This window comes from Pelodiscus sinensis, chromosome 1 (genome assembly GCF_049634645.1).
Source record: "Pelodiscus sinensis isolate JC-2024 chromosome 1, ASM4963464v1, whole genome shotgun sequence".
Taxonomy (NCBI): Eukaryota; Metazoa; Chordata; order Testudines; family Trionychidae; genus Pelodiscus; species Pelodiscus sinensis.
The window spans coordinates 102,867,453-102,894,771 of record NC_134711.1 but is presented as its reverse complement, the minus strand read 5'-3'; the positions used below and the strand labels follow the sequence as shown (position 1 = coordinate 102,894,771).

The 27,319-nt window shown below is 45.1% G+C and overlaps 1 protein-coding gene across 2 annotated transcripts in view; it reads right to left on the bottom strand.

Annotated features, from left to right (window-relative positions):
• Window positions 1-26,066, bottom strand: part of CREB3L2 (cAMP responsive element binding protein 3 like 2) — a 101,230-nt gene extending 75,164 nt beyond the window's left edge. Inside the window, exon 1 of one of the 2 annotated variants that reach the window (XM_006133371.4) lies at window positions 25,638-26,066. In XM_006133371.4, coding sequence (XP_006133433.2) covers window positions 25,638-25,739 — 102 coding nt within the window. In that variant the 5' untranslated portion in view covers window positions 25,740-26,066. Of the gene's footprint in view, window positions 1-20,571; window positions 21,517-25,637 lie in introns of those variants that run through there. The other variant, XM_075940030.1, reaches the window with a different exon arrangement.
• Between the last annotated feature and the right edge of the window lie 1,253 nt (window positions 26,067-27,319).

The window sequence follows — 27,319 nt, the reverse complement described above, 5'->3', positions numbered from 1 at the left end:
ATGAGAAAATTCCATTACAATAACATTGTATTATTTAAAACATAATTAATATTTAAGCATTTATGAATTTTACTGAAAATAATTTTCATTTGTGTTTGCCATGATAAGTGTCCCTGTGTAATGCCAGCTTAGCCAAAGAGGGGACAATGATGTCACTACTTAGAGCTGCACATGCAGTCAGTCAGTGGTGCGATCGCCTGTTATATACCACCGTAAATCCCCATTCTCACTCTCAGGGAGTGTGGATCTCGTGGGCGACTGAATATGCTAGCGCCGCATCGGACAAAGTCAAAGCTTCAGCTGTCAAACCAGTTGCTTGTATGGGAGTGCATGGGCAGTGCTCTCGCGGATACTTTACTTCAGTACAATCACGTGATTTCTTGTATTTAAAACTTTAACCGTGACAAATAATTGACTATGACAGATTAATCTATGTGCAATTAAACTAAATGTTGATCTCATGACCTTGTTTAGCATTTGTTTATTATTATCCCTCCTTATTTGTGGTCTACTTTTTCAGCTCCATATATGACTTATTAGGGATTCGGCAAAATTATTCTGAGTTTAAAAGAGTTCCGTGGCCAAATAAAATTGGGACACACTAGTCCAAAGGTGTTCACTTGACCCAAATAAATCCTGCTCCAGTTTGACAGCTGCTTCTTGCGACAATGCCAGACAAGATGTTTGAAACTGTTTTAATTTGGTCCACTTGTATCAATTACAGTAATTCCTCATTTAACACGTGCCTGCTTAACACATTTTCACGATAGGATGATTTTTTTTTTTTAGGGAACGTTTTTTGAATTACACAACTGTCCCCGGAATAACACGATTTCCCCAACCGGCCCGTCGCCTGTGGCTGCACAGGGCTTCCCCTGCCTTCCTGCAAAGCGGCATAGGGTTCACCGCTTGCTGTGCCATTCCCCGGCGACCCCCCCTTTCCCGGATGCAGTGTGGGTCCCGGAAGACCCATCACAGGGGCATACTCCCAACCCAACCCTCCTTCCCCCTCCAGAGCCAAACACCTCCCCTTCCTGCTGTAACCCAGTCCCCCCTCTCTCCCAACCTTATGTCCCGGTCCCAATAGACACCACCGCTTGAAACGCAACCCCCACCTTTTCCATTATTTTCAATGGGAAAATTGACCCCCGCATAACACGTTTTCACTTAACACGATCATTTTCTGAAACATATCTATAGTGTTAAATGAGAAGTGACTGTACTGAAAACTCTTCCAGTTCACAAGAGACAAGGTAGTATCTTTCTTGGATCAACTTCTATTGATGTGAGACACAAACTTTTAGAGCAGGGGTGGGGAACCTAAGGCCCAGGGGCCGGATGCAGCCCCCAGCTTACGTGGCTCTGGCCCTCAAAGCTTAGGGCTCTCCCCAGCATTGGGGACCCCACACTGGTGCTTCAGCCCCCCAACCCACTCCCGCAGAGCTGGAGCACAAAGAATCTACTTGCCTGGGTCCACCTAGGCTCTGGTGTGCGAGGGGAATGTCTTCCTCCTCCTTACTCAGGGGCTACATCAGTGAGGATTAGTTTTTTGGCAGAGTTGTTTCTCACTGGTGCACAGTCGCAGATGGATTTTTCTGTGGGTCAGCAGCTCCCAACCCAAAAAAGCTTTCCCATCCCTGTTTCAGAGCTACACAGAGCTCTTCTGGGATTAATGTGTTACAATTGTTGTAACTCTCCTTTTTTCTCCTATGAGCACAGAGGTGTTAACAGCCCACTGTGCCTATAACGTGTACTAACTACTGAGGCTAAACAATCTGTTCTACTTTGTATTTAGCTTGGATACTGGGAGTACTTTCCCCAGACCTGAAGAAGAGCTGTCTGTGGTGCAAAAGCTCATCCTGCCAACACAAATTGGCCAAATAAAAGATATTACCCTCACCCACCTTGTCCCTCTAATACAAGGTTTCCCAACCTATGGGTCACCATTACATTTTAAAAGGGTCGCCAAGTGCCTCCCCAGGCAGCTTTGCCCCCTCCCCCCGTTTTTGAATTGCCTTGTGTCACTAAGTCTTCCTGAATTGTCAAAATGGGTCCCCATCTGGAAACGATTGGGAACTGCTGCTCTAATATACTAGGACCAACACCATTACAACTACACAGCATATTTCTAGCTCACAGTCATTTCAGAATCTACTGCTGACTGAACTCTGGGAACAGCTGGGAGTTTTGAGCACTATTTGCAGAAATTCTTTTTTTCCCCTTGTATGTTTTGCAAATCAGAAGTGTGAAGCCTTTTCTCGTGCAAGCCCCCAGACCTCTATTTCTATTTAGGATTCTTCACACTGATGTATACCTCATGTTCTCTGACATCTGTTTCCTCTCCATGGACTTTGACATACATTCTGCTACCATTTCTAGGGTAACTGCCCAGTTTAGTCTACGTGGCTAAGGCTCGAGACTGGCTGTCGAAAGATCAGCTTTTAGGTCCTTATTTAGCCACTTATATCTGGCTTGACTTTTTAAAATAACTAGCAATTTTGGAGGGCCTTAATTTTTGTATGTGTAACTTGAAACACCTTGAAGGGGCATGATTTCCTGAAACCAAGTACCACTGACCTGAAAACAGGGCCCCTTTTACGATACTTCAAGTTAGATACCAGAAATGACTACCGGTAGTTACTTTTGAAAAAAATCTTTGGTTTTTGTCCTTTCTTCTACTTTTTATACCCAGATTCCCCAATCTTACAGTTTCAGTTGCCACTCTGAAAGCATCAGTTCCCTAATGAGAAGTGTGGTCCAGATTCTAGGGCACAAGTCTAGAACATGGGAAACCTAGGTCCAAGCCCCTGCTATATACTTCCCAAGAGACATTGGGCAATTCACTTATCCTCTTTGTGCCTCAATTTCTCAGTTGCACATTGGCAAAAACGGTACAGGCAGTCCCCGAGTTACGTGGATCCGACTTACGCCGGATCCGCAGTTACGAACGGGGTTCCTCTCCCTGGTCTCCAGCAGAACAGGGAGAGGAAGCAAAGCGGCGGAACACGTGGGCAGCGGACAGGGCTGTCCGCTGCCCACGCGCTCCGAGGCTTGGCTCTGCTTTGCCCCCCCCCCGCCCCCCGGTCTGCAGACCAGAGGGACGGGGGGGGGAGGGGGGCAAAGCAGAGCCAAGCCGCGGAGCGCGCGATCAGCTGACAGCCCAGACGCATCTGGGCTGTCAGCTGGCAGCGCGCTCCGCGGCTTGGCTCTGCTTTGCCCCCGCCCCCCCCCGGTCTGCAGACCAGGAGGAGGGGGGGGGGGAGCAAAGCAGAGCAAAGCCGCGGAGCACGCGGGCAGCCATGGCACGTCTGGGCTGTCCCGCTGCCCCCGTGCTCCCTGGCTTTGCTCCAGACACCTGTGGTACAGCAGCTGGGGCGCTGCCAGTTGGTCCCGTAGCGCCGCTCTGGGCGCTACTGGACCAACCGGGCAGAACCCCAGCTGTTCTGCCCCAGGCATCCTGATTCAGCCACTGCTGGTCAGATTCAGCAGCGGCTGAATCAGGATGCCTGGGGCAGAGCAGCTTGGGTGCTGCTGGGTTGGTCCAGTAGCGCCGAGGAGCGGCGGCGCTACTGGACCAACCCAGCAGCACCCCAGCTGCTCTGTCCCAAGCATCCCCAAGTCAGCCGCTGCTGAAACTGACCAGTGGCTGACTACAGGAAGCCCCTGCCCCGGGCTTCCTGGAATCAGCCGCTGATCAGTTTCAGCAGCAGCTGACTTGGGGATGCCTGGGGTTCTTAAGTTGAATCTGTATGTAAGTCAGAACTGGCGTCCAGATTCAGCCGCTGTTGAAACTGATCAGTTTCAGCAGCGGCTGAATCTGGACGCCAGTTCTGACTTACATACAGATTCAACTTAAGAACAAACCTACAGTCCCTATCTTGTACGTAACCCGGGGACTGCCTGTACTTAGTTTGTGAGGATAAGTACGTTGAAGATTGTGATATGCCCAGCTATCCGAGTACGATAGATATAATTGAGATTAAGGATGAGGAAGCTTTCCAGGAATATGAGCCTACTGCATGTCAATCACAATTCATGTTACAGGGAGCAGCAACTAAAATACCTGAATCTCAACTAATTCATTAAGGCCTGTCTCAATTACCTACAGTATACTGCATTCAGATTCAAGAGCATTGGGTGGTAGAAGGAGATTATGAGAAGTCCCTGTATGCAGGTCTCTCCCACACTAGTATGGTGCACGTACCCTGAGCACAAACAGCACAGAAGAGATTTGATTCAGAGCAGCTAAGCACAATTTTGGAAATGCTGTTTTCAAAAGAGCTTTCCAAACATCTTTCAAGTAACGAATCTTGCTTTCTAGCCTGCATTAAGCACACCACTCAGAAGGAAGCCATCTTTCTGGCCACAACAAAATTCCAGATACAAACAGAGAGAAATCTGAAATGCACATGCTGCAAAGAAAGCTTCCTGTGTTTGTACAGCTGGTGGAAGTGTGTTGACTGTAAAACCGACAAAGCCAAGTCCTCTTTTTTCTGTACCAGGATTCGCATATTCAGCAGATGTGCTAACTGGGCACTTGTGCTCTTTTGTTACAATAGCTAAGAATGGTGTTTGGAGACCCCAAACAAGACAAAGTGGGGGTGACTGCTGGGGGAGAGTGCAATTCAGGGGAAAAATCTCAAGATAAAGAGTAATTCTGTCATCTACTAAATGTTTGTCCGGAGGAAACTATCTTTTGAAACTTTTCCCTGACTCTCTCTCCCCCTCCCACCCAACAGTCACCTGCAATCACCCCCACTTTCTCTTATGCGGGGTATTAGCCACCTGAGAACTCATTTAATGCAGCTGCAGGTACCTCAAATCACACCCTCTTCACATGAAATATCAATCGTTTAAAACAGATTATACAGTTCAGAAGAGCTCCCTTCAGCTATGCTGTCCAAGAATCTTAAACTTCAGAGCACTTTTCCTTCAGAGACAGAGAGATGGGAAGGACTGAGGGGAAAAGGGAAAGGTCACTTGTCTTAATGGCTCGTGAATATGAAAGTATGCCAAGAAAAGAAATCACTCATCCTTTCTGAATGACTGTGGTCTTCTCTTCTCCAGAGGCGTAGCCATGTGAGTCTGTAACTAAAAAACGTAATGGTCCTGGTCCTGTAACACCTTAGAGCAGGAGTGGGGAACCTCAGGTGGGGGACAGAAGGGGCCCCTGGCTTGCCTGAATCCGGCTCCTGAGGTTCAGGGCCCCTCCTGCATTGGGAAGCTTGTGCAGGTGTTCCAGTCCCCCACTGTCCCACCACGGGGCTGTAGTACGCAAAACCTACTAGACTGGGCTTTCTAGGCTCTGGTGTGGAAGGGGAATGTGGGGAGTGTCTTTCTCCTTCTCATTTGGGTGCCACATCAGTGAGGGGGTTTTGTGTATGGCCCCTGACTGATTTCTCTGTGGGTCAATGGCACCCAACCCAAAAAAGGTTGCCCACCCTTACATTAGAAACTAACAAAAATATACAAATAGTATCATGAGCTTTGGTGGGCCCACCTCATTTCTTCAGATGCACAATTTCCTTTTCTCTCTCAGTCTCCAGTCACACCATGCCATACAGGCTGTGTCAAAGATCAACTACACAGTGGCTGATTGGACCGTATCAAAAAAAAGGCACTGATGCAGCTGTGCGCCACTGTTGTGCTGCTACAGCAGACACTAAATCCACAGGAGAAGACTGATTTACTCCAGCCCGTGAGCAGCGGAAGCTACGTCAGCAGGAGAAGCTCTCCCACCGACACAGCACTGTCCATGCTGGCACTTAAGTCAGTGTATCTTACGACGCTCAGGAGGGAGGGTCTTATTCACGCTTCAGAGCGACATGATTTATACCAAACTAAGCTGGTGTACATTACCCAGGATAGAGAACGGCAAGTGCAATGGCCTATGACAGACAATGGAGATCTGAGCAATACGCCAAGGGTGAGGAGAGCGCAATCCAGAGGCTTAAAGTCATTTGGGGGCGAGGAAGGAAGAGGAGAATCTCACAGTTGTACTCTGGTGGGGAGGGTGGTTCAGTTTCTGAGAGCTGACTGGATTGGTAACAAGAGACACATCTCCCTTATCCTGAAATTAAAGCAGGTCACTTGTCTCTCCTCTTTGAGCATCTCATCCCACCTCCTTCCCCCACATTGTCACTTTCTGCTTTTCTCGTCCCTCATATTCTCCTCCTCTAGCATATGTTACAGCAAATGTTCCTCTATCTGTGGATTACCTGGATGTTTGTTGCTCCCTATTCAGACTGTTGATGTTGCTGTAATCAGTTTCTGCAGGCCAATGAGGTATACAGTACGTGTCACCCAGGGGCTGGGTATGCTGCCTTGGCATTTTTCCAAGGCATCAACAGTAGGGTGAACAACATACCATCCTTGACCTTGAGTTCATATATACAGCCCTCACATTTCAGAGCCAGTCCCCTTATGTTTGCAGTCTGACCCATCTCCCTTTCTTCATCTCTTTGTGTCTACTTCCCCTCTTATCACCACATAACGGTATTGTGCACGTGCCCAGAGGTAGCAGCAACAACAGCAGTATACTGACACAAAGAATATCCTTGTGACATGTTGACTGTTGGAATTTCAAGCTATCACTTCAAGACCTAGGGAGGAAGGGGATGGTGGTTCCTGATCCTGCTGACAAGCAGGCTAGTGAATTGGTAGCAAAGCATGCAATCCAATTCAGTCTGGAAAGATCCTGCTTTTTCCTCTGTTTTTGAGTTCTTGTGTATTAAGTTCTGAAATCTAAGAAATAATGTTGCGTTATGCTGAAACCTTCCAGCATGTGTGTATGTCCTGTACATGTTTAATTGCTTTGCTGAACAGATGTGGATTTAAGGAGTTGCTTGTGTGTCATCTTATAGTATCAGGCCCCTAGCTAGTTTCACTCTGTTGCTCTAGCAGGCCTACTAAAACCTCCAGGTGCAGGAGCAGATTCAAAATGTTTAAGGACAGAAGGGACTATTAGATCAACTTGTTTGACTTCCTGTATGACACCTTCAAACAAAATACTTTTAGTAAAACTAAATGGGTCCAGAGTACCAAGCAATCTAGATTGTTCTTTCTGGCCATTTGTGAGGAGGTCAGGGAAGTCAATTTGCCAATCTTTGGAAGTAACTGTAAAATCATGACTGATGCAAATTACACAAACCATTAATGAAAACATTGAATAGCACCAGGCTCAGGACCAATCCCTGCAAAAGCCCAATATACACATTCCGATTCATTGACTCCCCATTAACAGCTATTACAGTTGGACCGCCCTGATCCAGTAGTTCCAGGACCTGACCAGTCCCGAACAACAGAATTTGCCAGATCAGGGGAAGTGTGCCCTACCACAAGCCAACTAGCCCCCTCTACCCTCTTCCCTACTCTGTTGCCGCCTGCCTTTGGTAGCTGGGGCTCTCCGGTTCTGGCCCGCGCTGCCACGTGCAGCCATATTTCCCCAGCCCTTCGCTGCTGCAGGCACCCAGCCCTGCTGCCATACCTGCTGCTCCAGCCCCACTGCTGGCAAGGCAGCACGCAGCCCTGGCCCTGCTGCTACGGCTCTGCTGACGGCTGGCACGCGGCCCTCATCAGGCTACCAACTTGCTGTGGCCCCAGATGGGCTTCCTGTCAGCCAGGCTGCCACAGTTCTGTCCCCACTGCTGGGCCAGCACACAGCCCTGTTTGGGCTGCCACGGCACAACAACTCTGCTGGGTGGGCACACAAAGCTGCCTCACTCCACTACCACAGCCCTGCTACCGCCACAGGTCTGCTGAGGTCCTGGCCCTGCTATCAGCAGCCTCACCTTTCACGGGGCTCTCAGCTGTTGGCCTTCCTGCCCCAGGACTCACTTGTTCAGCAACAGCTGTGGTACTACTGGACCACGGATGTTGCCAGACAAGGGAGTACTGGTTTAGGGAGGTGCAACCTGTATTAGGGTCCTTCACCAACCCCGGGATCCATGCGGCATCTCAATCTTTGAAATGCACAAGAGTTCCCACTGAGGCTCTTGTACATTTCAAAGAGGGAATGCCGCATGAAGCCTGGATCCCCCACTGGCCCCAGGCGCCATGCAGCGCCCCTGCCCCTCCCACAGAGCTTTTAAGTGGGCTCCCCTCAACACCCCCTCCGTTCCCCCCCTTGATCCCTCTTTCTGATAGAGATAGCAAAGGCGGAGGGGGAGCGAATAGTCGATTAGTCGCTTACATCCTTAACTGTATGAGATATCATTTAGGTAATTCGATGATACCAAGCCAGGAGGGGTTGCAACTGCTTTGGAGGATAGAGTCATAATTCAAAATGATCTGGACAAATTGGAGAAATGGCCTGAGGTAAACAGGATGAGTTTAATAAGGACAAATGCAAAGTGCTCCACTTAGGAAGGAACAATCAGTTTCACACATACAGAATGGGAAGCGACTGTCTAGGAAGGAGTATGGCAGAAAGGGATCTAGGAGTTATAGTGGACCACAAGCTACATATGAGTCAACAGTGTGACGCTGCTGCAAAAAAAGAAAACATGATTCTAGGATGCATTAACAGGTGTGTTCTGAGCAAGACACGAAAAGTCATTCTTCTGCTCTACTCTGCACTGTGATTAGGCCTCAGTTGGACTATTGTGTCCAGTTCTGGGCGCCACATTTCAAGAATGATGTGGAGAAATTGGAGAAGGTCCAGAGAAGAGCAACAAGAATGATTAAAGGACTAGAGAACATGATCTATGAAATAAGACTGAAAGAATTGGGCTTGTTTGGTTTGGAAAAGAGAAGATTGAGAGGGGATATGATAGCAGTTTTGAAGTATCTAAAAGGGTGTCACAAGGAGGAGGGAGAAAAAATTTTCTTCCTGTCCTCTGAGGATAGAACAAGAAGCAATGGGCTTAACCTGCAGCAAGGGAGGTTGGACATTAGGAAAAAGTTCCTAACTGTCAGGGTAGTTAAACACTGAAATAAATTGCCCAGGGAGGCTGTGGAATCCCCATCTCTGGAGATATTTAAGAGTAGGTTAGATAAATGTCAATCAAGGATGATCTAGACAGTACTGGGTCGTGCCATGAGGGCAGGGGACTGGACTCGATGACCTCTCATGGTCCCTTCCAGTCCTAGTATTCTATGAATTCTCAACCCATTTTATGTTGTTTCATTGATATTGTTATAGTGCTGATTTTTTTAATCACAATGTTATGTGCTACTAAGTCAAATGCTTTACAGAAGCCTAAATTTATTATATCTTTGCAGTTATCTTTATCAACCAAATCTGTAATCTCTAAAAAGAACTATTTTCATAAAATTGCACTGCCACTAATAAATAATGAAAGATAGAAAGACAATTAATTGAATCCTGTATCTACTTTCCCATGATTTTATCCTGGATTGATATCAAACTAACTGACCTATATATTTGGATCCTCCTACTTACCCTTTGTGAATATTGGCACAAAACTGGCATTTTTCCAATCTTTTGAAATTTCCCTAATATTCTGAGATTTATTAAAATCTAACAGCCAGCACAAGTCTCCTCTGCTCACTTGGAATCTTTGGGTGCAAGTTACTGGGACCTGCTGACTGAAATGTGTTTATCCCTAGTCAAATGTCTCTTCATGAACAATGACAATATTTTCTATATGTGAGACAGTGCTGGTCTTCAAGATTCATAAGAGATTAAAATGGCACTAGTTAGACTAACATGAATACATATGTTTTATTGTAAATATGAATCAGTCTTTCTCTTCCTAATATTATGAAGACTGCAGTGGAACCTACAGTTTCAGAAAAACCTCCAAATGCCTATTTTCGTATCAATACTGAAAATCACATTATATAATTAACTATAACATGAAACTGAGAAAAAACCTTCCAGCTCATCACTGTAATGTTATTTTTTAAGCAAAACACAGTTCTGATCATGCCATCTCCACACCCCCTTCAAAATATCTGTCAAAGCAGTACATGCTGAATGCTTTACGCTTTCCTTGTAAACCGGTCCTTCCAAACACTTCATTTTTGTTGCTCCTCTGAGTTGCTTCAAGTGTCTCAGGTGCCAAGAATCGAAACACAAAGTGCAGTCAGCACCAAGTGGATTAGCAAGACCCAGGCCAATGACCTTTGTGTAGGATTCCCCAAAACTGTACTTCTTGCCATTGAAATTTCATGTTTAATTTGTGTCCTCAGTCACCCCTGGCTTTTCTTTTGACGCTACTGCTTTCCAACTCCTGGAATAACTATTTCAATTATTTTCCCTTCTGATGCCTTCAGCGTTGCAAATTTTCCACAATTAATCTCATATTATATACTAGCAGGGGAAAATATAGTAAAAGGTGTGATGAATGAACTACGTCAATGACATTAACATAGCGTATTTTATTGGAAATACTTTTCTCTTATGCATTACTTTAAGAAATTAACATAGCTAGTGATGTGCTTACAAAACACATTTACATTTAACTCATTTCTTGATAACAAAAGGTGTGGTGAATGAACTACGTAAATTACATTAACATAACATTTTATTGGAAATACTTGTTCTGTTATCATAGGGAAAGGATCTCGTAGTTGCAGTTTGAGACACACTAACTGAAGAGTCCAGCAAATGCCTATGATCAGGTGATACTATGATCAGGCGAATTAGTGGCCCAATTGGGGAACTGGGGAACCGATTTCAAGATATATCCTATCCAGTTATAAGAAATAGTAGTATCCGTGCAAAATTTTGTGTTTCCAGCTCTTACTGTTTTGGAGATCTCTCGGGACAAACAAACAAACTTTTGGAAATATTTATAAGATTGCCTTATTCGTAACCTTTTTGCCCTTAGAACATCTGTAAAGGTAATTAGCAGGCTGGACTTCATTCCTCCATACCTGTCTTTTAGATTCTTAAACAAAAACAAAAACAAAAAAAGAGGAAAAGGAACACTACTGAGTTGAAATCTACTTTAATTCTCGTCTAGAAACTAAGAGAAGTTTCAGGTACTATACTGGCCCTGACCATTTTTCAGGTTTCACAATCACGTTTCTTATTTTTTTTAAATCTGATGTCTAACTCTATCCTAGGACGGTATGAAAGAGCCATTCAAACAGGGGAAACCAACTGTATAGCAACTAGGAAATAATTTGGGGTAAGAGCAGATGTCCCATGAGCAGTCTCAGCTGACAGCTATTCAGTTAATCGAGTATCTACAAATCACACAGCATTACTATGAAGGCAAATTTACTTTGTTTCTTTTGGTAATTCTGTGAGGGACACCATCCTATTTGAAGCAAGGAACAATAGGATGGAATATGGACAAAATTCAAAAAGAAGCAAGACAGGAGAAGGCAACAAATTCCTCATTCATTTTCTAACAAAATGTCAAAGTTACTTTCTGCAGCGGTTTTTCCTTTCGGCTGTTATGAAGGATCCAAATTTTCCAACTATCAGCGCAGTGAGTCTGCAATGGCTGGGTATCCCAGGGGTAGGGTTAACACATGAAATCTCACATCTGCAGGCCTTCTGCAGACTCTGGCTTGCTCTCTCTCTTGCTCCTCTGAAGTGTCTTTGTCCTTTGTTAGCTGTGCCCATGAACCCCTTTGTATCTGTTTCTGGTGCAGTTAGCCCTTAAGGGAGAGACAGGGCTGCAATGAGAAGGGCCAGAGGAAATGCAAGCTTTGTTCTCAAGAGTTTGAGAGAAGAGTTTGTTTCCATGAGTCATGCTGAGGGGGAAGGGCAAATGGAAGACAGCCACTAAAAACATACATCCTCAACATAGACTAAACTGGGTAAGAAGAACTTTCACAAAGAAGATAGACAGCTTTTTTTAAAATCTCCTCTAATTGGTGCCTAAACAGAAGAAGTCTGTTTCTATTGTCTGGAAAAAAACCCACTAAGCTTACAACCCCCACTCCTAAATACACACAAGCACCAAAAATGCAAGTAAAAATGCAATCACTCAACACAGCTGTATGAGAGGACTGCAAGGAGGAAGGCTTTTGGGCAGGCATAGGAACCTGTAGCTGTAAGAAACTGAAGGAGACAGACATGCAATCAACACCTGTGACTAGCCCAGCCAGCCAGAATTACCAAAACGAGGGACATATAATCTGTAGAAAGCCCAGCAACTGCCTCCTATAGAGCAGTGTTTCTTAAACCATGTTCCCCAGAACACTGATGTTCCGTGAACAACTCACAGGTGTGCCGCAACCTCTTCTGTCTTTGTTACTTCTTTGTTTTTGTCTTTTTTTGTCTGAATTTTTTTTTTTTTGGAAGAAAATTTTCATACATGTTCTGCATAAAATGTTATTGTTTGGTGTTCTGTGGTCTCAAAAAGTTTAAGAGACACTGCTATAGAGTAACTCCTCACTGAAAAATTCACAGTACAGACATCAATTTTCCTTGCCTTCATTCTGTATTAGCAAGAACATCTGCATGAAAGCCAAGCCTTTAAAAGTATCTCCTTCCTAATGCCAAGTCCTCATATGAAGTCATAATCCTATCTAATGCCACTGTCCTCTCCAGAGTAATTAGCCAATATCACACACCGTGTTTACGTCTGTTCTCGAGTAAGGAGGAGTAGAATAACTCTTAAATATAATTTCTTGAATTTGCTTAATTTTAGTTCTGAGTGTTTGTACAGGTTGGACCTCACTGGTCCAGCATACTCAGGACCTGACTGATCCCGAACGAGGGGATTTGCCAGACCAGGGAAGGTCCCTCCTCTCATGGCAGTGCTGCCACCGGGCTAGGGCTCCAGCCTGCTCCTGCCTCAGTCTCCCGGGGCTCTCCCAGGCCCCACTGTTGCTGAGGCTGCAGTGCCATGGCCAGAGCTGCACAGTCGGACAGAGCTCCCTGGCTACCGCTAAGGCTGGAGTTTTCCAGCTGTTGGAGCCAGAATGCCACCAGAGCTCTGCAGCCAGGGACAGGGCCAGAGTTCTCTGGCTGCCGCTGGGGTTGGAGCTCTCTGGCCGGAGCTACAGGTCCCCGGCTGCAGGCAGGCTAGAGACCCCAGCCGCTGGGGCCAGCTTCTCCCCCCCTCCCTCCCCTGCCCCCCAGACACACATTCCGGGCTCCTGGCTGAGTAGCCAGTGCCCCTTACAACACTCCTGTCCTGCTGCCAGACCCCCTCCCCCTCTTCCTGGGCTTTGTGGTTCAGGAACATCCTTAGTCCATGGCAGACCAGGGAGTCCCAGTTAAGGGAGGGACAACCTGTAGAAAAAGTAAGTCCTTTTTCACTGGGCACTAAAAACTCCTGAGATGAAAATGAGTACCAAGAGAGCTCTTTCCCCACCCACATCTCTCCAAATGAGGCCCAAATAGGCTTTTTTGCTCTCTCTTTCAAGGCCTTTCATTGCAACTTCCAAACACCCAAGTAGGAAGACTAAACAGGATTCTGTTTGGATTTCATCATTAGTCCTACTGTGGTGAGCAAGAGTAAAACCAATGTGAAACCAAAGGAATTTAGTGTCTGAACATGTGGCTTCTATAAAAGGAACAAGAAACCACTGGTAGGGAATCTCAAAAGGCTACCAAATGAAAATGGTCAGAAAGTACATTGCTTATATCTGCCAAACTTCTGGCATTCTGCATTGGCTAGTTCAGAAGCAGTGCCTGTGACTTAGAACGAATACCCAAGGACCCTGGAAAAGGAGAAAGAACAAGACACACATCGTAACACACTTAAAACCATCCTCACCCAACAAGGACACTCCCCCAGAGAAACAGATCAAACTTTGGAAGAGGCCAAACACCTCCTACTTTAATAAGGAAAATAAAACCTCTACCAACTGCACTCAACTAGTTGTCTTGCACCACCCCACACTAAGGATGTTAAATAATGATTAATTTACTAGTTGAATAGTCAATGGACATTCCCTTGAGTACTCGACTAGTCGATAGGCACTTCCGCATTCCTTCTTTGAAATGTACAAGAGCCCCAGCAGGAGCTCTTGTGCATTTCAAAATTGGAGCTCCGCATGCAGCCCAGGGCCAGCGGGAAGTCCCGCTGATTCCAGGCTCCACTAGGGTGCTTCTGCTTTGAAATGCACAAGAGCCCTCAGGCTCCCTGGAGACCAGCAAACCGGGGAGACGGGGAGCAAAGCCTTGGAGGACGCCGGCAGCAGGACAGCCGTGGCGCGTCTGGGCTGTCCCACTGCCCGCATGCTCCGCGGCTTTCTCCGCGTCTCCCTGATCTGCTGGGGGGGGGGGGCGTAGCTAGTGCACCCCCCCCAGCAGATCAGGCTTTTCTCCGGACGCCTGTGGTAGAGCAGCTGGGGCGCTGCCTGTTGGTCTGCCTCAGGTTTCCTGGAATCAGCCGCTGATCAGTTTCAGCAGCAGCTGACTTGGGGGCGCCTGGGGTTCTTAAGTTGAATCTGTATGTAAGTCGGAACTGGCGTCCAGATTCAGCCTGTTGAAACTGATCAGCGGCTGATTCCAGGAAGCCCGGGGCAGAGCAACTCTGCTTCGGGCTTCCTGCAGTCAGCCGCTGGTCAGTTTCAGCAGCGGCTGAATCTGGACGCCAGTTCCGACTTATATACAGATTGAACTTAAGAACAAACCTACAGTCCCTATCTTGTACGTAACCCGGGGACTGCCTGTACTCAACAAGCCTAGGCTTATCGGGCAGTCAAGCCACTACTCAACTAGTCGCTTCCCCCCTCCCCTTTGCTGCCTCTATCAGGGACAACAAAAGGGGGAGCAGGAGCCAGTGCTGAGGGGAACTGGCTTAAAAGCCAGTTCCCCCCAGCACGTCTCCAAAGGGGCAGGGGAGGAAGAGGCATAATGTCTGGAAACAGGCCCAAACCAGGAATCAGCTGATTCCCGGCTTGCACCTGGTCTCCGCTGCGTCTCTGCTTTTTAAATGGAGTTAAGAGCCATTTAAAAGGCAAAACTGCAGTGGGGTTCAATCCCAGGGTGGGGAAGTAACTCCACTGCAGCTCTTTTATCAACTAATTGAGTAGTCGATGGAAATTCCATCAACTACTCAATTAGCTGATTAAACGCCATTTAACACCCCTAGAATAACCCAATTTTATTCCAAATGTATTTGAAAGGATAATAAAGGGTGCCAGCTGCCACCTTTTCTAGGATAGGGATGAAAAGGTCTCTTTAAAGTGACGGCTACATTTCTATCTTTAAAGTGTGGTAGAGAGACCCGTAAGGAATTCTAAGGCTGTACTCTCTTACCACCGCTTAGCCAAATGAAAAGCTCTCTGTTCCCCGCTATCAGGTAACCCAGTTTAGTAGCAACATGAATTATATATTTATTTTTCCTATCACACTCCACACACTTCTTTGATTATCTTTGATTATGTATCTTCAACAGGATCCTTCTAAGTTTTGAGAAATATTTAGCTGGGATATTGCACACTAGAAGCTTCCATAAGATACAAAAATAGTGTTTTCTGTGTATGTATATGTGCATGCTTGCCATAACCCATAATTCCCAGAACAGATTGCTTCTCTTCACTACCTCAACCATCTTCATAGATTCACCACCTTAAATGTATAAATACACATCAGCCCAAAAGCCCAGCTGGAGCAAATCCAATACGCTTATTTTTTCCTTCCACCTTGACTTGATTAGCCTAATTTACACAAGTACCTTCTCCAGTTCATTAAAGTGGGTTTTACACTCAAAAGCTTATGCCCTAATAAATCAGTTAGGGTACGTCTACATAGCAGCATTATTTCGGGATAATTGATTTCATTTCAAAATAACATAGTGCGCGTCTACACTACAAGCCTTTATTTAAAAAAAATCTTGAGATGGAGGACTTCTTGCTCCTAACCCTCATTCCATGAGAAGTAAGGGAAGTCGAAGGAAGAGTGTTCTTCCTTCGATTTCCTGCTGTGTAGACAGCACCAAAAGCCAAATTAAGCTATTTCGACTTAAGCGATGCAACTGACGTAGCTTAAATTGTCTAGCTTAAATCAACTTTAGCTCAGCCGTGTAGATGTACTCTTAGTCTCTAAGGCGCAACAGGATTTCTAGTTATTTTTCTAAATTTAACTGGCAGGAAATATGATGGTAAGGGTAAAGTTTCAAATTACCACATGCTTCTCTCAGTCAACTTTTGGATCAGAGATAGCTCTATATTCAGCAAATCTCTTGTAAACTTGTTCCCATTTAAAGACATTAAACACAAAACACAAAACAAAACACAAGAAAAGGAAGTGTAGAACATAAGTATTCTCTTGGGTTTGTTTTGTTTCAAGAATTATTCAGATTCATCATAATTGATGAAGACTGTCTCCAAGTTGTTTAACTTATCTGCCTTTTTAATATAGCTATATCTTCACTTCTCTCTTTATTGGCAACTTGGCCAGTTTAGAAGACCTGATTAATTATGTCACATTAAGCTATAAACCAAGATGCAGAACTGCATTCCACACCCAGTTACAGAGGAGAAGAAATGCTGAGTGTTAAGTCAAATTCTTAAGCAGGCAAAGTTAAAACCAAACATATAAGCATTCTTAAACCAAAAAGGAAATTAAAAAGTTGTATTAACCCAGGATTATACAAGCATTTAAGACAAGAAACACATTTATGTTTGTCTCAGAAATCGTAACTTGGCTACCCTGCAGAAAGAAAAAAAAACTAAATCAATAAAACTCGCTCCAGGCCAGCAGTATACATGCTGTGAAAAACATCAAATTTTGCGGTACGTAAAATTAAGCATCATATCAGATATAATTAATAAACAAAATATAGTCCCCAGTGCCACACACTGAAAAACAGTGCAATCCAAGACAGCCCATTCAGATATACCTTTTCGCAGAAGTCAATTGAATATTAAGCAGATGATAGCAAAGCGTTTGAGAGACAAAAAATGAGTCACTGCACATTCCTGGTGAGATTCATTAGCATGTAACGGACAATTTATCTGAAGAGATAAGAACAGCTCAAAGTCCCCAACTTGTCAGAGTTCAGAATTGCGATTGTGCTCTGAAACTGCTGAACCTTAGTTCAATGGTTTTGGTTTTCTTGGGGTGCATCAAATAAAAAAGCATAACCAACCTGCTGAGATACCAGAGCAGAAAATACATTCCTTTGCACGTACAAGCATACGCCCCACTGGACCACACTCTGCAGGTGTTCGGAATGTTGAAGCATCTCTGGCATCAATTGTAGGGACCCACATAGTTCATGGCAAATGCCATACTGAAGTCTACATTGTAAAGGCCTACATTTTCAGAAATGGCTAGAGATTTGGGACATTTCAGTTTTTGGATACCAAACTTGCAGTGCTTTAAAAGTCTCCATTTCCAGAGAGCAAATACCCGGCACTTTCTAATAAATCCCTTTAAAGCGTTTCAAGATGATTAATCAAGAATTTGAATACCCAAACTCGCTGGTCAATTCTGAAAATTTAAGCCTAAAATATTCAGGTCAACTATTTCAGTGCTGTCCAACATATCTTCTCCATATGGCCTCCAGTTCAGCTCTCCTAGCCCCACCTTTAGAACACTGAGGTTCTAGTTGAACACTGATATTATACCCAGTGGCCATACAGAAGCAGAATCCAGTGACAAATAGGTAAAAAATAACAAAATGAGAATGAGAGCGCTTCATGAGAATTGGGTAAGTCTTTGACATTTAAAAGACTTTATAAGAACCATTTGCCTTTGACTGCCTTCTAGGAATGGAACAGCTAGTTGGCATTTCACAGAACATTTTGTCATCAGATTTATCCTTCTGTACCAAGACCTGATATTTGTCACTAAAACACAGACCTTGATGGGTTGGCATCAACTGCAGGTCAACTTATTCAGACTTTATTTCCAATGTGTTACTGTCTTTTTTTGACTAATTACCTAAAAGGCCTGCTTCCTGCGGAGACCTGTATGCAACTCCTCCGGGCTCTGTTTCAGAGGATGTCACTAACACCTACACTGGAGCCAGGGCTGGACTTACCATGAGGCGAACTGAGGCGACTGCCTCAGGTGCCAGACTGTAGGAAGGCACCACTAGGACCAGAGTGTAGAAAATTCTAAGTTTTGGCCCAAGCGAGGGGGCAAGGGGACATCATTTGAGCTCCCCGTCTCAGGTGCCAAAATGTCGCGAGCCATCCTTGACTGGAGCAGAGAGCAGCATTCCTCATGGTGCTTTAGGCACTGCTGAGATTATCAGCTGAGGCAAGAAAAATTGCAGAAAGGCATTGTCAATTTAGCTACGGGGAAATCATAATTTGAAATAGTCGTGTGTTTAAACGTATTTGTGCTATTACACAATGTCTACACCGATCCAGATCTGATCATTTGAACCTTGAATTGTGAGGGAAGAGGGGGTTAAAGCATTTTTAAATATATAAAGAGAGCCCTGCAAATCTGTGGATAACCACTTTATATCTGCAGGTATCCACATCATCAGATGTGGATGCAGATATCAACTTATTTTTGCGGATACAAATTTTGTATCTGCATAGGACTCTATACAGAAAGGCAGTTGTGTCTCAGAGAATGTTTGTCATCTTTTTATATTATATATGCACAAATCAGGCGTTTGTCTGCAGAAGAAAAGTGAATCCCTTCCTCCTGCCCATAAGTTTTCTTCTCTTTTTTTTTTTTTTTTTGCGTTTTTGTCTATCATGCATGAATAGAACACTGTGCCTCTATTCACGGCCTCTCAAAAGCAGTTTGCATCATTCCTAAAAGAATACATACACCTCTCTCTGCTTAGAGGACAGGATACCTAGTCACGAGGTGGAATGCCAGTTTCACAAGCACAGAGGTGTCTGCTGAAGATTGGAATGTCTATGCGGCCTTTATACTGGTGCATGTCCATCTTCTGAAATGGCACTAATGAGGCTGTACATTTTCACATTTAAATCACAACTATGTGCCCAGACAAGAAAAAGAAAAGACCATGGGAAGACAATCTGCATGCTACTGGCTGCCAATAGGACAGTAACATTGCCCTGACAATTCACTAGGGAATGAGAGAGTCAGCGAATCATTTGAGAGAGACATGATCAATCAAATACAATCTACGGTGTTCATCTCCCTAAACAAGCAAACAGTGGAAGGCCCGTATATTTGAAAGCATTAGGTCTACAGGGGTACTATGGACGCCTCACTATGCACTGTTGCTATTTACAGATGCACCAAGCAAGAAACTTGCATATGCAGCAGAAGCAGTTAATCCAATGAATCCGAAAGATCTGAAGTCTGAACCAGCAAAATACTAAATTTTTACTCAGTTGAGAAGCCCTATTACAGTTAGCTGTGGAAGTTGTACTTCATTACAATAGACACAACATATGTCTGTCCAGAAAACTGTACTTTGCAAATAATAGTGCAGGAGACTGTACATATAGATGCTTTTCTTTCCCTCAGAGGCATTATTGAAAAATAAGCAATCAAAATAATATCATCCCCTCTTCTTGAAATACACCCACTTCATCGTTCATACTGCTGGTTGCTTTTATTTCTCTTTCTATTGGTGACTTCACTCCAAATTCTTCTAACAACAGAAACATATCCATTTCACTCATCGTTTTGTATCCCTTCAGAGGCCTCTTCCTACATCCTCTGAAGCGTCAATGTCTAACGTCAATGCCTAGGTAGGATTAGTTGCCATAAGCCAAATAAAGCACTCTGTTTAGATACAGCAGAAGCAGGAGCACAGTTTCTGACCACTGAACAGCCAGAATTTCATTTATTTCGCAAGCTAAGCACATTTCAAGTAACCCGTAGCTAGGATTTTTTAATTCACCTGAATATTGATATTGGGAGGCCACAATTTCTCACCCAATCTCTGGATTTTAATTCGGAAAATAATTCTGGTTGACTATGAATTAGGATGGCAATTCAGTCTGTCACCCAAGATCCAAACAGTAGCTGGAAGGAAGCATTCCAAGCAACTATAAAATCCAAGAGAACATTCGCAGAGGGGGTCTCTTCTTTCACTCAGAACATTCCTTTTCAATCTTTTATTTTTTAATATATATATATATATATATATATATATATATATATATATATATATAAAGAGCCCTTCGGTAGAAGGGTGCTAGGTCCAGTCACAAAGACTACATCTACACTGCAAGATTTTTGCACAAAAATGGCCATTTTTGCGCAAAAACCTGTGGCGCATCCATACCTCACATGTGCTTTTGTTCAAGTAAATCAGCAGTAAAATGGCAGAACAGAGGGCTTTTGCCAGTGTAGATAAACCTCCTGCTACAAAGCATTTTTTGTGCTACAGCTATTGTGCAAAGAGGCAAGTGTGGACGCTCCAGAGGGGTTTCTTACGCAAGAAACCCCTATGGGAAAAAGCACAGGTGCTCCATCAGAGCTTTCTTGCAAAAGAGCATCCGTGCAGTGTGGATGCTCTCTTGCGCAAGAGCACATCACTTTTGCAAAGTGCTTTGAGCTGTGGACATGCTCTTGCGCAAGAGTTTTTGCACAAAAACTCTTGCGCAAGGAGCCTGCAGTGTTGATGTAGCCTTTAGCTACTACTAGCTCATTTAAAAAAAAAAAAAATCTAATAGAGGCCTGATTTCCCCTCAGAGCTATCCGAAGATAATACACTGTGCAAGGCATAAGAAATGTCAGTGACAAAGCAGTTAAACGGGGTAAAGAAAAACAGTTACAGTGTGTAACAGACAGCCTACCTTCTAGTTGCATTAAGTGTCAGAACTTGCAACGGGAATGCTTCCCAGGACCCTTAGGCCAGCCAACCCAGCACGTAGGCCTTACATGACTATTCATGTTTCTGCACATAGACCAATACAAGATCTTTGCTTTCATGTAGAATTATGACGTCACAAGTTGTGCTAGGGTATGTCACAGTTCACAGATGGAAACCTTTTATTCCCTTTACCTGCCTGGGGTATATTTAGTACTCATAAAAGTGAGGCTCAGATATGCCTAATCAATAAAACAATAGTGCTTAACTGTTTTAACTTAAGTCCCACTGTCCAGCCTTGGGGTTGTGCCAGGGGTGGGGTCCTGCCACCCAAATCACCAACTCTGCGTGTCTGACCACCACCAGAGTTAACTAGCAAGGGCTGTTAGCTGATAAGTATACCAGTAAGCCTCATGCTTATCAGTTAACATCCCTAATAAGCCTGGGTCAATCTATGTAGTCCTAGTGCAGGTAAATGCAGAGTAAGGTTTCTCATACAGCTCTGCCAGCATAACTCAACTTAGGGTTGCTAGGCACCCAGTTTTTGACCAGAAAACCTGGTCAAAAAAGAATCCTGGCAGCTCTGGTCGGCACTGCTGACTGGGCCATTAGAAGTCCAGTTTGTGCACAGCAGGGACCCAGGACTAAGGTAGGCTCCTTACCTGCCATGACTGTTTGTTGCTCCCTGAAGTGGCCATCAGTGCCAGCTTCACAGATCCTATTGGCCAGGAACTGCAACCAATGGGAGCTATGGTGGATGGTGCTTGCAGGCTTGCATAGAGCTTCCAGGGCTGCCCATGCGCTAAGTAGAGGCCATAGAGTCCTAGTAGCCATTTCCTGGGAGCTACAATAAGCATCACCAGGAACTCATATCCCAACCACCTGGCCCAGCCTGAGGCTCCCTCCTGCAACTGAAACCTCTCATCTCCAGCCCTACCCAGAGGCCAATCCCCCTACCAGTGCCCACATCCCCACCCTGAACCTCTCATTTCTGGCCTCATCTGGAGCCTGTACCTTAAGCCAAGAACCTATACCCCCTCCCACATGTCAACTTTCTGTCTCAGCCCAGTGTTCAGTTTTGTGCAATTAGAAGGTTGGCAAACCTACTGTCAGCACTCTCCTATAGCAGTCCCTGGAGTTACAATCCTGGGCTTCTCCAGAGAAGAGACTAACCTAGTAGGGATGTTAGAGAGCATGTAATTGAACAGTCATGTAGCCACATCAAATTTTAGTAGTTACATGACTATTTAACAACCCCCCAGAGGTGGGACAGCAGCCATTGCACTCCCAGCCCCACTCATGGGAGAGCCCTAAACTCTCTATCAGGGCAGCAGCATGGGGTGGCAGGCAGGAGCTGATCCACAAGGGGAGCCAGTTTAAAAGCCAGCTCTCCGTGCAGACCGGCTCCCACCTGCTGCCCCGTGTTGCTGCCTCTGATACAGAGACAGCAACACTGGGTGGCAATAGTCCCTATACACGGGAGGAAGGGTTTCCGAGATCCCTGCAGACAGAGGCTGCTCCATGGGATGCCGGTGCAGCCTCTCTCTGCAGGGAGCTAAGATCTCCTCCTCTCTGCAGACAAGGGCTGCTGCTGTGGAGCAGCCTCTGTCTGTGGTGAGCCCGGGCCCACCGTGGACAGAGGCTGCTTCACAGCAGCTTCCCCCTGCCCCTCCCTGAGCTGCTACCTCTCTGTAGGAGGCAGCAAAGGGGTGAGGGAGGAGCAAGTGGGTCCATGGAGCCAGCACGTGCAGAAAGCTGGCTTAAAAGCCAGCTCCCTGCACATATCAGCTTCCACTTGCCCCCCTCAACCTTCACATCTCCAGCAGACGCAGCAGCACTGAAGGGGGGAGGCGGAGGATCTGGTGCTCATAGGGAGCTGGCCCACCTTGCTGCCTCTGATACAGAGGTAGCAGGGGAGGAAGGGGAGGGAGTGTGTGTATTTGACAGGATTAACCGATACGGCCAAGCTTATCGGTTAATCGTGTAGTCGTCTACACACTGACATCACTATAACAGTGTCAGTTTTTATTACTGTGTGCTGTGCAGATACATTGTTCTTGAATGCACCTTTTCTGCCCACACACGGAAGAAAACATTACTCATTTTCACCTGAAAACAGAGACTTAAGGTCAGCACATGCCCCAAAAACCTCTTATATTAAAGACAAGTAACTGTTGGAGATTAAAACTGGTTAGTTGAGGCTGAAATTTTATTTCCCTTGTTTTGCTTTTTATTTCTTTTAAGATAGGTGGTAAAGAGAGAGAAGTTGGCAAATATAATAAGTTTCAGATTTTTGTTGGCCCTTTACCATTCTCCTAAGGATTTTGCATTTTTGTTTTAAAAGGCATAAAATAGCATTTGTACTGCAACAGTAATTTCCAATCTTAAAAAGATTATTGATATGGTAAACCAAATGATAGGCCTCCGCATTTCCATGGAAGAGAAAAGAGATCAGTTAATTATCCTCCTCTCTCATTGCCAGGACTGATGGAAATGATAAAACATTCTGCTGTTACTGAGTGACCAGGGTTGGAGAGCAGGAAGACAAGAGATCCTTGTGACACAAACAGCAGCCCCTTCCGCATGTTAAGCTGCACTGATGGGCTCCAAAGGGAAAGGAAACCCGGGTCAAAAAGAAAGTTGCCGTAACAGAGCCATTAAGGGTGTGTCTACACTGCAGGGCTTAACTCGAAATAAGCTACGCAAATTGAGCTACGTCAATTACATATCTTATTTTGAAATAGGGAGCGTCTGCACAGCACCTATTTCGAAATAAAGCACTCTTCTTCTGACTTCTCTTATTCCTTGCACAGTGAGGGTTACAGGAGTCAGAGTAAGAAGTCCTCCAGCTTGACAGTATTTTGACACTATTTCGGAATAACTGCCTGCTGGGTAGATGCAAACTAAGTTATTTTGGAATAGCACTAGTTATTCTGAAATAGTGTTGCAATGTAGACATACTCTATGGTAGGTAATAATGAAGAGTGGGGCTCAGTATTCCAGCCCAGAGATGATACAAAACAGTATAGGTCATTCCCACAGCTTCACCAACAGCTGCTACCAAAAGCAAAGAAACTGGAATTTTAAGCTAACCAAACGCCATGTCTACACTAGGAAAAAAGGTGGGTTAACTAGCACATTCGTACTACCACTGTTTTAGTCTACGTAATTACACAGGTAGTTTAGTGTATTAAAATCCAAAACAAGATATTTATAGTTCTAACATGCCAATTAATACATTCCCCCTCCCAACCACCCAAGACAGACAGTCTACAAGGAAGAATTTACCAGAGGAATTGCTTAGCCTTGACATAGGAAAGTCCCTGTAAAGCATTTCACATGCCAGGGCTAGACGCCTGTTTATGAGGGTTTCTGTAGCCAGAAGCTATGAGCTTATCTACCTGCCTCCTTAACCTGTGTCCAAATGATTTTTTTTTTAAATCAGTCCAATAAGACTTTACCCACCACATCTAGTAAATATCCTAGGACCAACAAAGGTATAACTTTGCATTCTCAAACTAAAAGCCAGCTAAACAGCTGATGAATTCCAAATTCTTAGCTTTGAAGCAAGTTATATAATCTGGACTATAACAGAAACTTGAGTACACTAAACATACAATCCTATTTTCTTAAAATATTTTGTAGAATTTAGTCAAAGCCTGGACCCCCAAAAGTTTGTCAGCCACTATTAAAAAAAAGTCAGATCTCCAGTAGAAACTACTTTTCTCTGTGACCTAGTTGTGGAAGAATCTTAGTAATTCTGCACTGTTTGCCTGAAGGAACTTCTTCCTCCCCACCCTTTCCCATGATGCCCTAGAAAAACCCACTTTTGGCCTTATTTCGGGGGGGGGGGGGGGGGGGGGGGAGGAGAAGCTTTTTGCAGACTAAAGCAAAGTAAATAATCAGACATCTGGCTGCAGCTGTGACTTTAATAACTATTAACAGTGAATTTTTCAGATGAGGACAAAGGTTTCTTTCTCTCCCAGCACTCGCAATTCACCACAAAAAATCTTTCAGGGGGTAGAGCTCCAATTCCCTTTCAAGCATAATCTCTAATGATGGTGGTGGGCTGAAGAAATGGAGGAACCAGTTCCTCAGGATTTCAGTCTTGAATTTCATTCAATCAAAGACTAAACCTATCATGCTAAAACAAAAAAGAGAGGACTATGCAGCACTTTAAACACTGATAAGATGGTTTATTAGGTGATGAGCTTTCGTGGGGGATCTGGCCCACAAAAGCTCATCACCTAATACAGCATCTTGTTAGTCTTTAAAGTGCTGCATAGTCCTCTCTTTTGTTTCAGCAAGATCAGACTAACAGGGCTACATCTCTATTCCTAGCATGGTAAAGTACTGAAGTCTGTTATTTTCTTAGTGATGCTTTAAAATTAACCCTCACAAACCTCTTTAAGGGAAGGGGGTCCACACCACAAAGTTACACACCCATGTCAGCCTCTGCAGTTTAAGTGAAATAAGAAATTGAAGTCATATTTTAAAATGCTGTAGGATCCACCAGCACCTTAATGCACTGTAAGGGTTCTCTCTGTATGCTCACACAGCAATGTCCTAGTTGCATCTATTTCTTTAGTTGTCGCCCTGCTTAAAATTACAGACTTCACACTTCCCCCCCCTCCCCCCAACACTTCTTGTCATTAATTGCAAAGCATTTTTAGGGGTTCCCCAAATGCGTTAGCCAAATGGGGCCCAGCTCTACCCTGGGTTTCTTCAGCCACACAGCTGGAATGACAAAGAAAAGCTAGTCTGACAAGGAAGGAAAATGGTATTACTCATACTTTTCACGCATTCATAATTTCACAAGGAAAATTTCTGAACACCTCCTACTCCGAGTACAGTATTCACAAGAACTCCTAACAACAGACTCTCCTCACTTTTCCAGCCAGATGTGTGCTAGCCCAGCTTCTACTTCTCCACCCCCAAAGCAAGGGGCTTTCCCCCACATTAGAAATACTTCACACCCTCCTTTTTGACGAAACAAACGCATTAGTGTCCCTACAGAAGACAGACATTCAGCCCAGCGCTGCTGTTCCTCACCGTGTTGTTTAGCAGGGAATCGGAGTCCACCAGTTCTGACAGCTCACTCAGCTTTCGATCCCAGTGCAACAGGTTCTGCTCCCCATTTTCCAACACCTCCATGATCAGTTAGAACCACAATAAAGCCAAGGGAGATAGGGTATGTGTATTTGGGCACACTTCACTTACGGGCACTCTGCTCACACAGCGCAACCTTAGTCCATAGGACCAAAGCGCTCCCTCAAAAGCGCTAAGTATATGATTTAACTTAAGACAGATTTCCAGAAGCAAGCCCTTGTCTCCTCTCTCCGGTGCTCAGGGCTGCAACACCCGTACTGCTTGTACACAGCTGAGTTGCATTAGAATGTGTGTTTGGGTTTAATAGTTTCCTCTATCAGCTGGACACCCTCCCCACAGCTGCTGCTCCAGACTCACACTGACTCCACCGCAGCCTTCCCTCCCCACCCCTGGCAGACGCTGGCTCCCCCGTCCATGAAAACTGCCAATCACTGAAGGGAAGCTGGCTGGTTTCAAAGCCTCTGCCCAATCAGAATTAAGGAACCCGACTAGAAGAGCCTGCACTATTTCCCACACCTCGCCAGCTGTGGAATGTGGGCGGGCAAGCTGGCCTGCTTCGCCCAATGGGGAGGCCCCTCCTCTTTCACCCTCCAACCCCCGCCACGGTCTATCGATTTGCTTTCCTGCGGCCAATAGAACCAGCAGAGCCTTCGGCCCCTACCAATCCCAGCTGCGCCAGGACTGACAGTTGCTGTAGCCAATGAAATAGCGACAAGAATACAGCCTGGGGAAAGCTCCGCCCGCGCCTCAGAAGCAGAAATGAAAACACAGGGCGGGGGGGGAGGCTACGCACAGCTGCTGCGGAGCAGGCAGGAGGCCTTCCAGAGTCTTGGCAGCTCTGAGCCTTCCACTGCAGCAGCCTCCACAAAAGCCACAACAGGCAAGATTTTTTTTTTCTGCGCTTCAATGAGACACTTGCAATCTCTCACCTTGTTGTCACAACACTATTGGAACTGTTAATGTAGGTCCCACTCCTTTGCTTCCATGGGTTGTCCTTGGTTCTAAGCTGCCAGGACACAGGCCCTACGGGGATTAGTACTCACATGCTTAAAGTGAAGGCCACCAGGGTGCTCAGCACATTGTAGAACCCTAAGCCACAGATTCACTCGTAAGATTTTAAACATTCAAATGATGTGAAATTACATTTCACAGGGTGACTGATCCCTTTAAGTTAAAAGGAGACAGGCCACCCTCACCTGTGACGACGCAGCTGAGGCTGTGGGGCCAGAGGTCAAGTGACAGACGAGCACTTTGCCCGTAAAAAGGCCAGCAAAGGGCTAGCAGAGCTGGAGAATGATAAAGAAGGTTTTGTAGTAGAAACTGGAATGGGGGGGGGGGGGCAGGGGGAGATTAGTTAAGAGACTTTCTGGCAAATGTCCTGGATAGTGAATACTACAGGGATCAGGCAGGCTCTTGCAGTCAGAGCAGGGACCCAAAAAGATGAAAGGAAAGCTCTTGTGAACTGTGGCCCATGCTGAGTAGAGAGCTCCTTTTTCTTTACTTATGTTTTCTGCGGAGACAAGAGCTTAAAACAGACTAGTGTATGTCATTGATCGTTCCTAGGTCAATGAAGTTGGTCCACCAGCATACAACCTAAAACTAGTCAAAAAGGCTTTGATAAAACA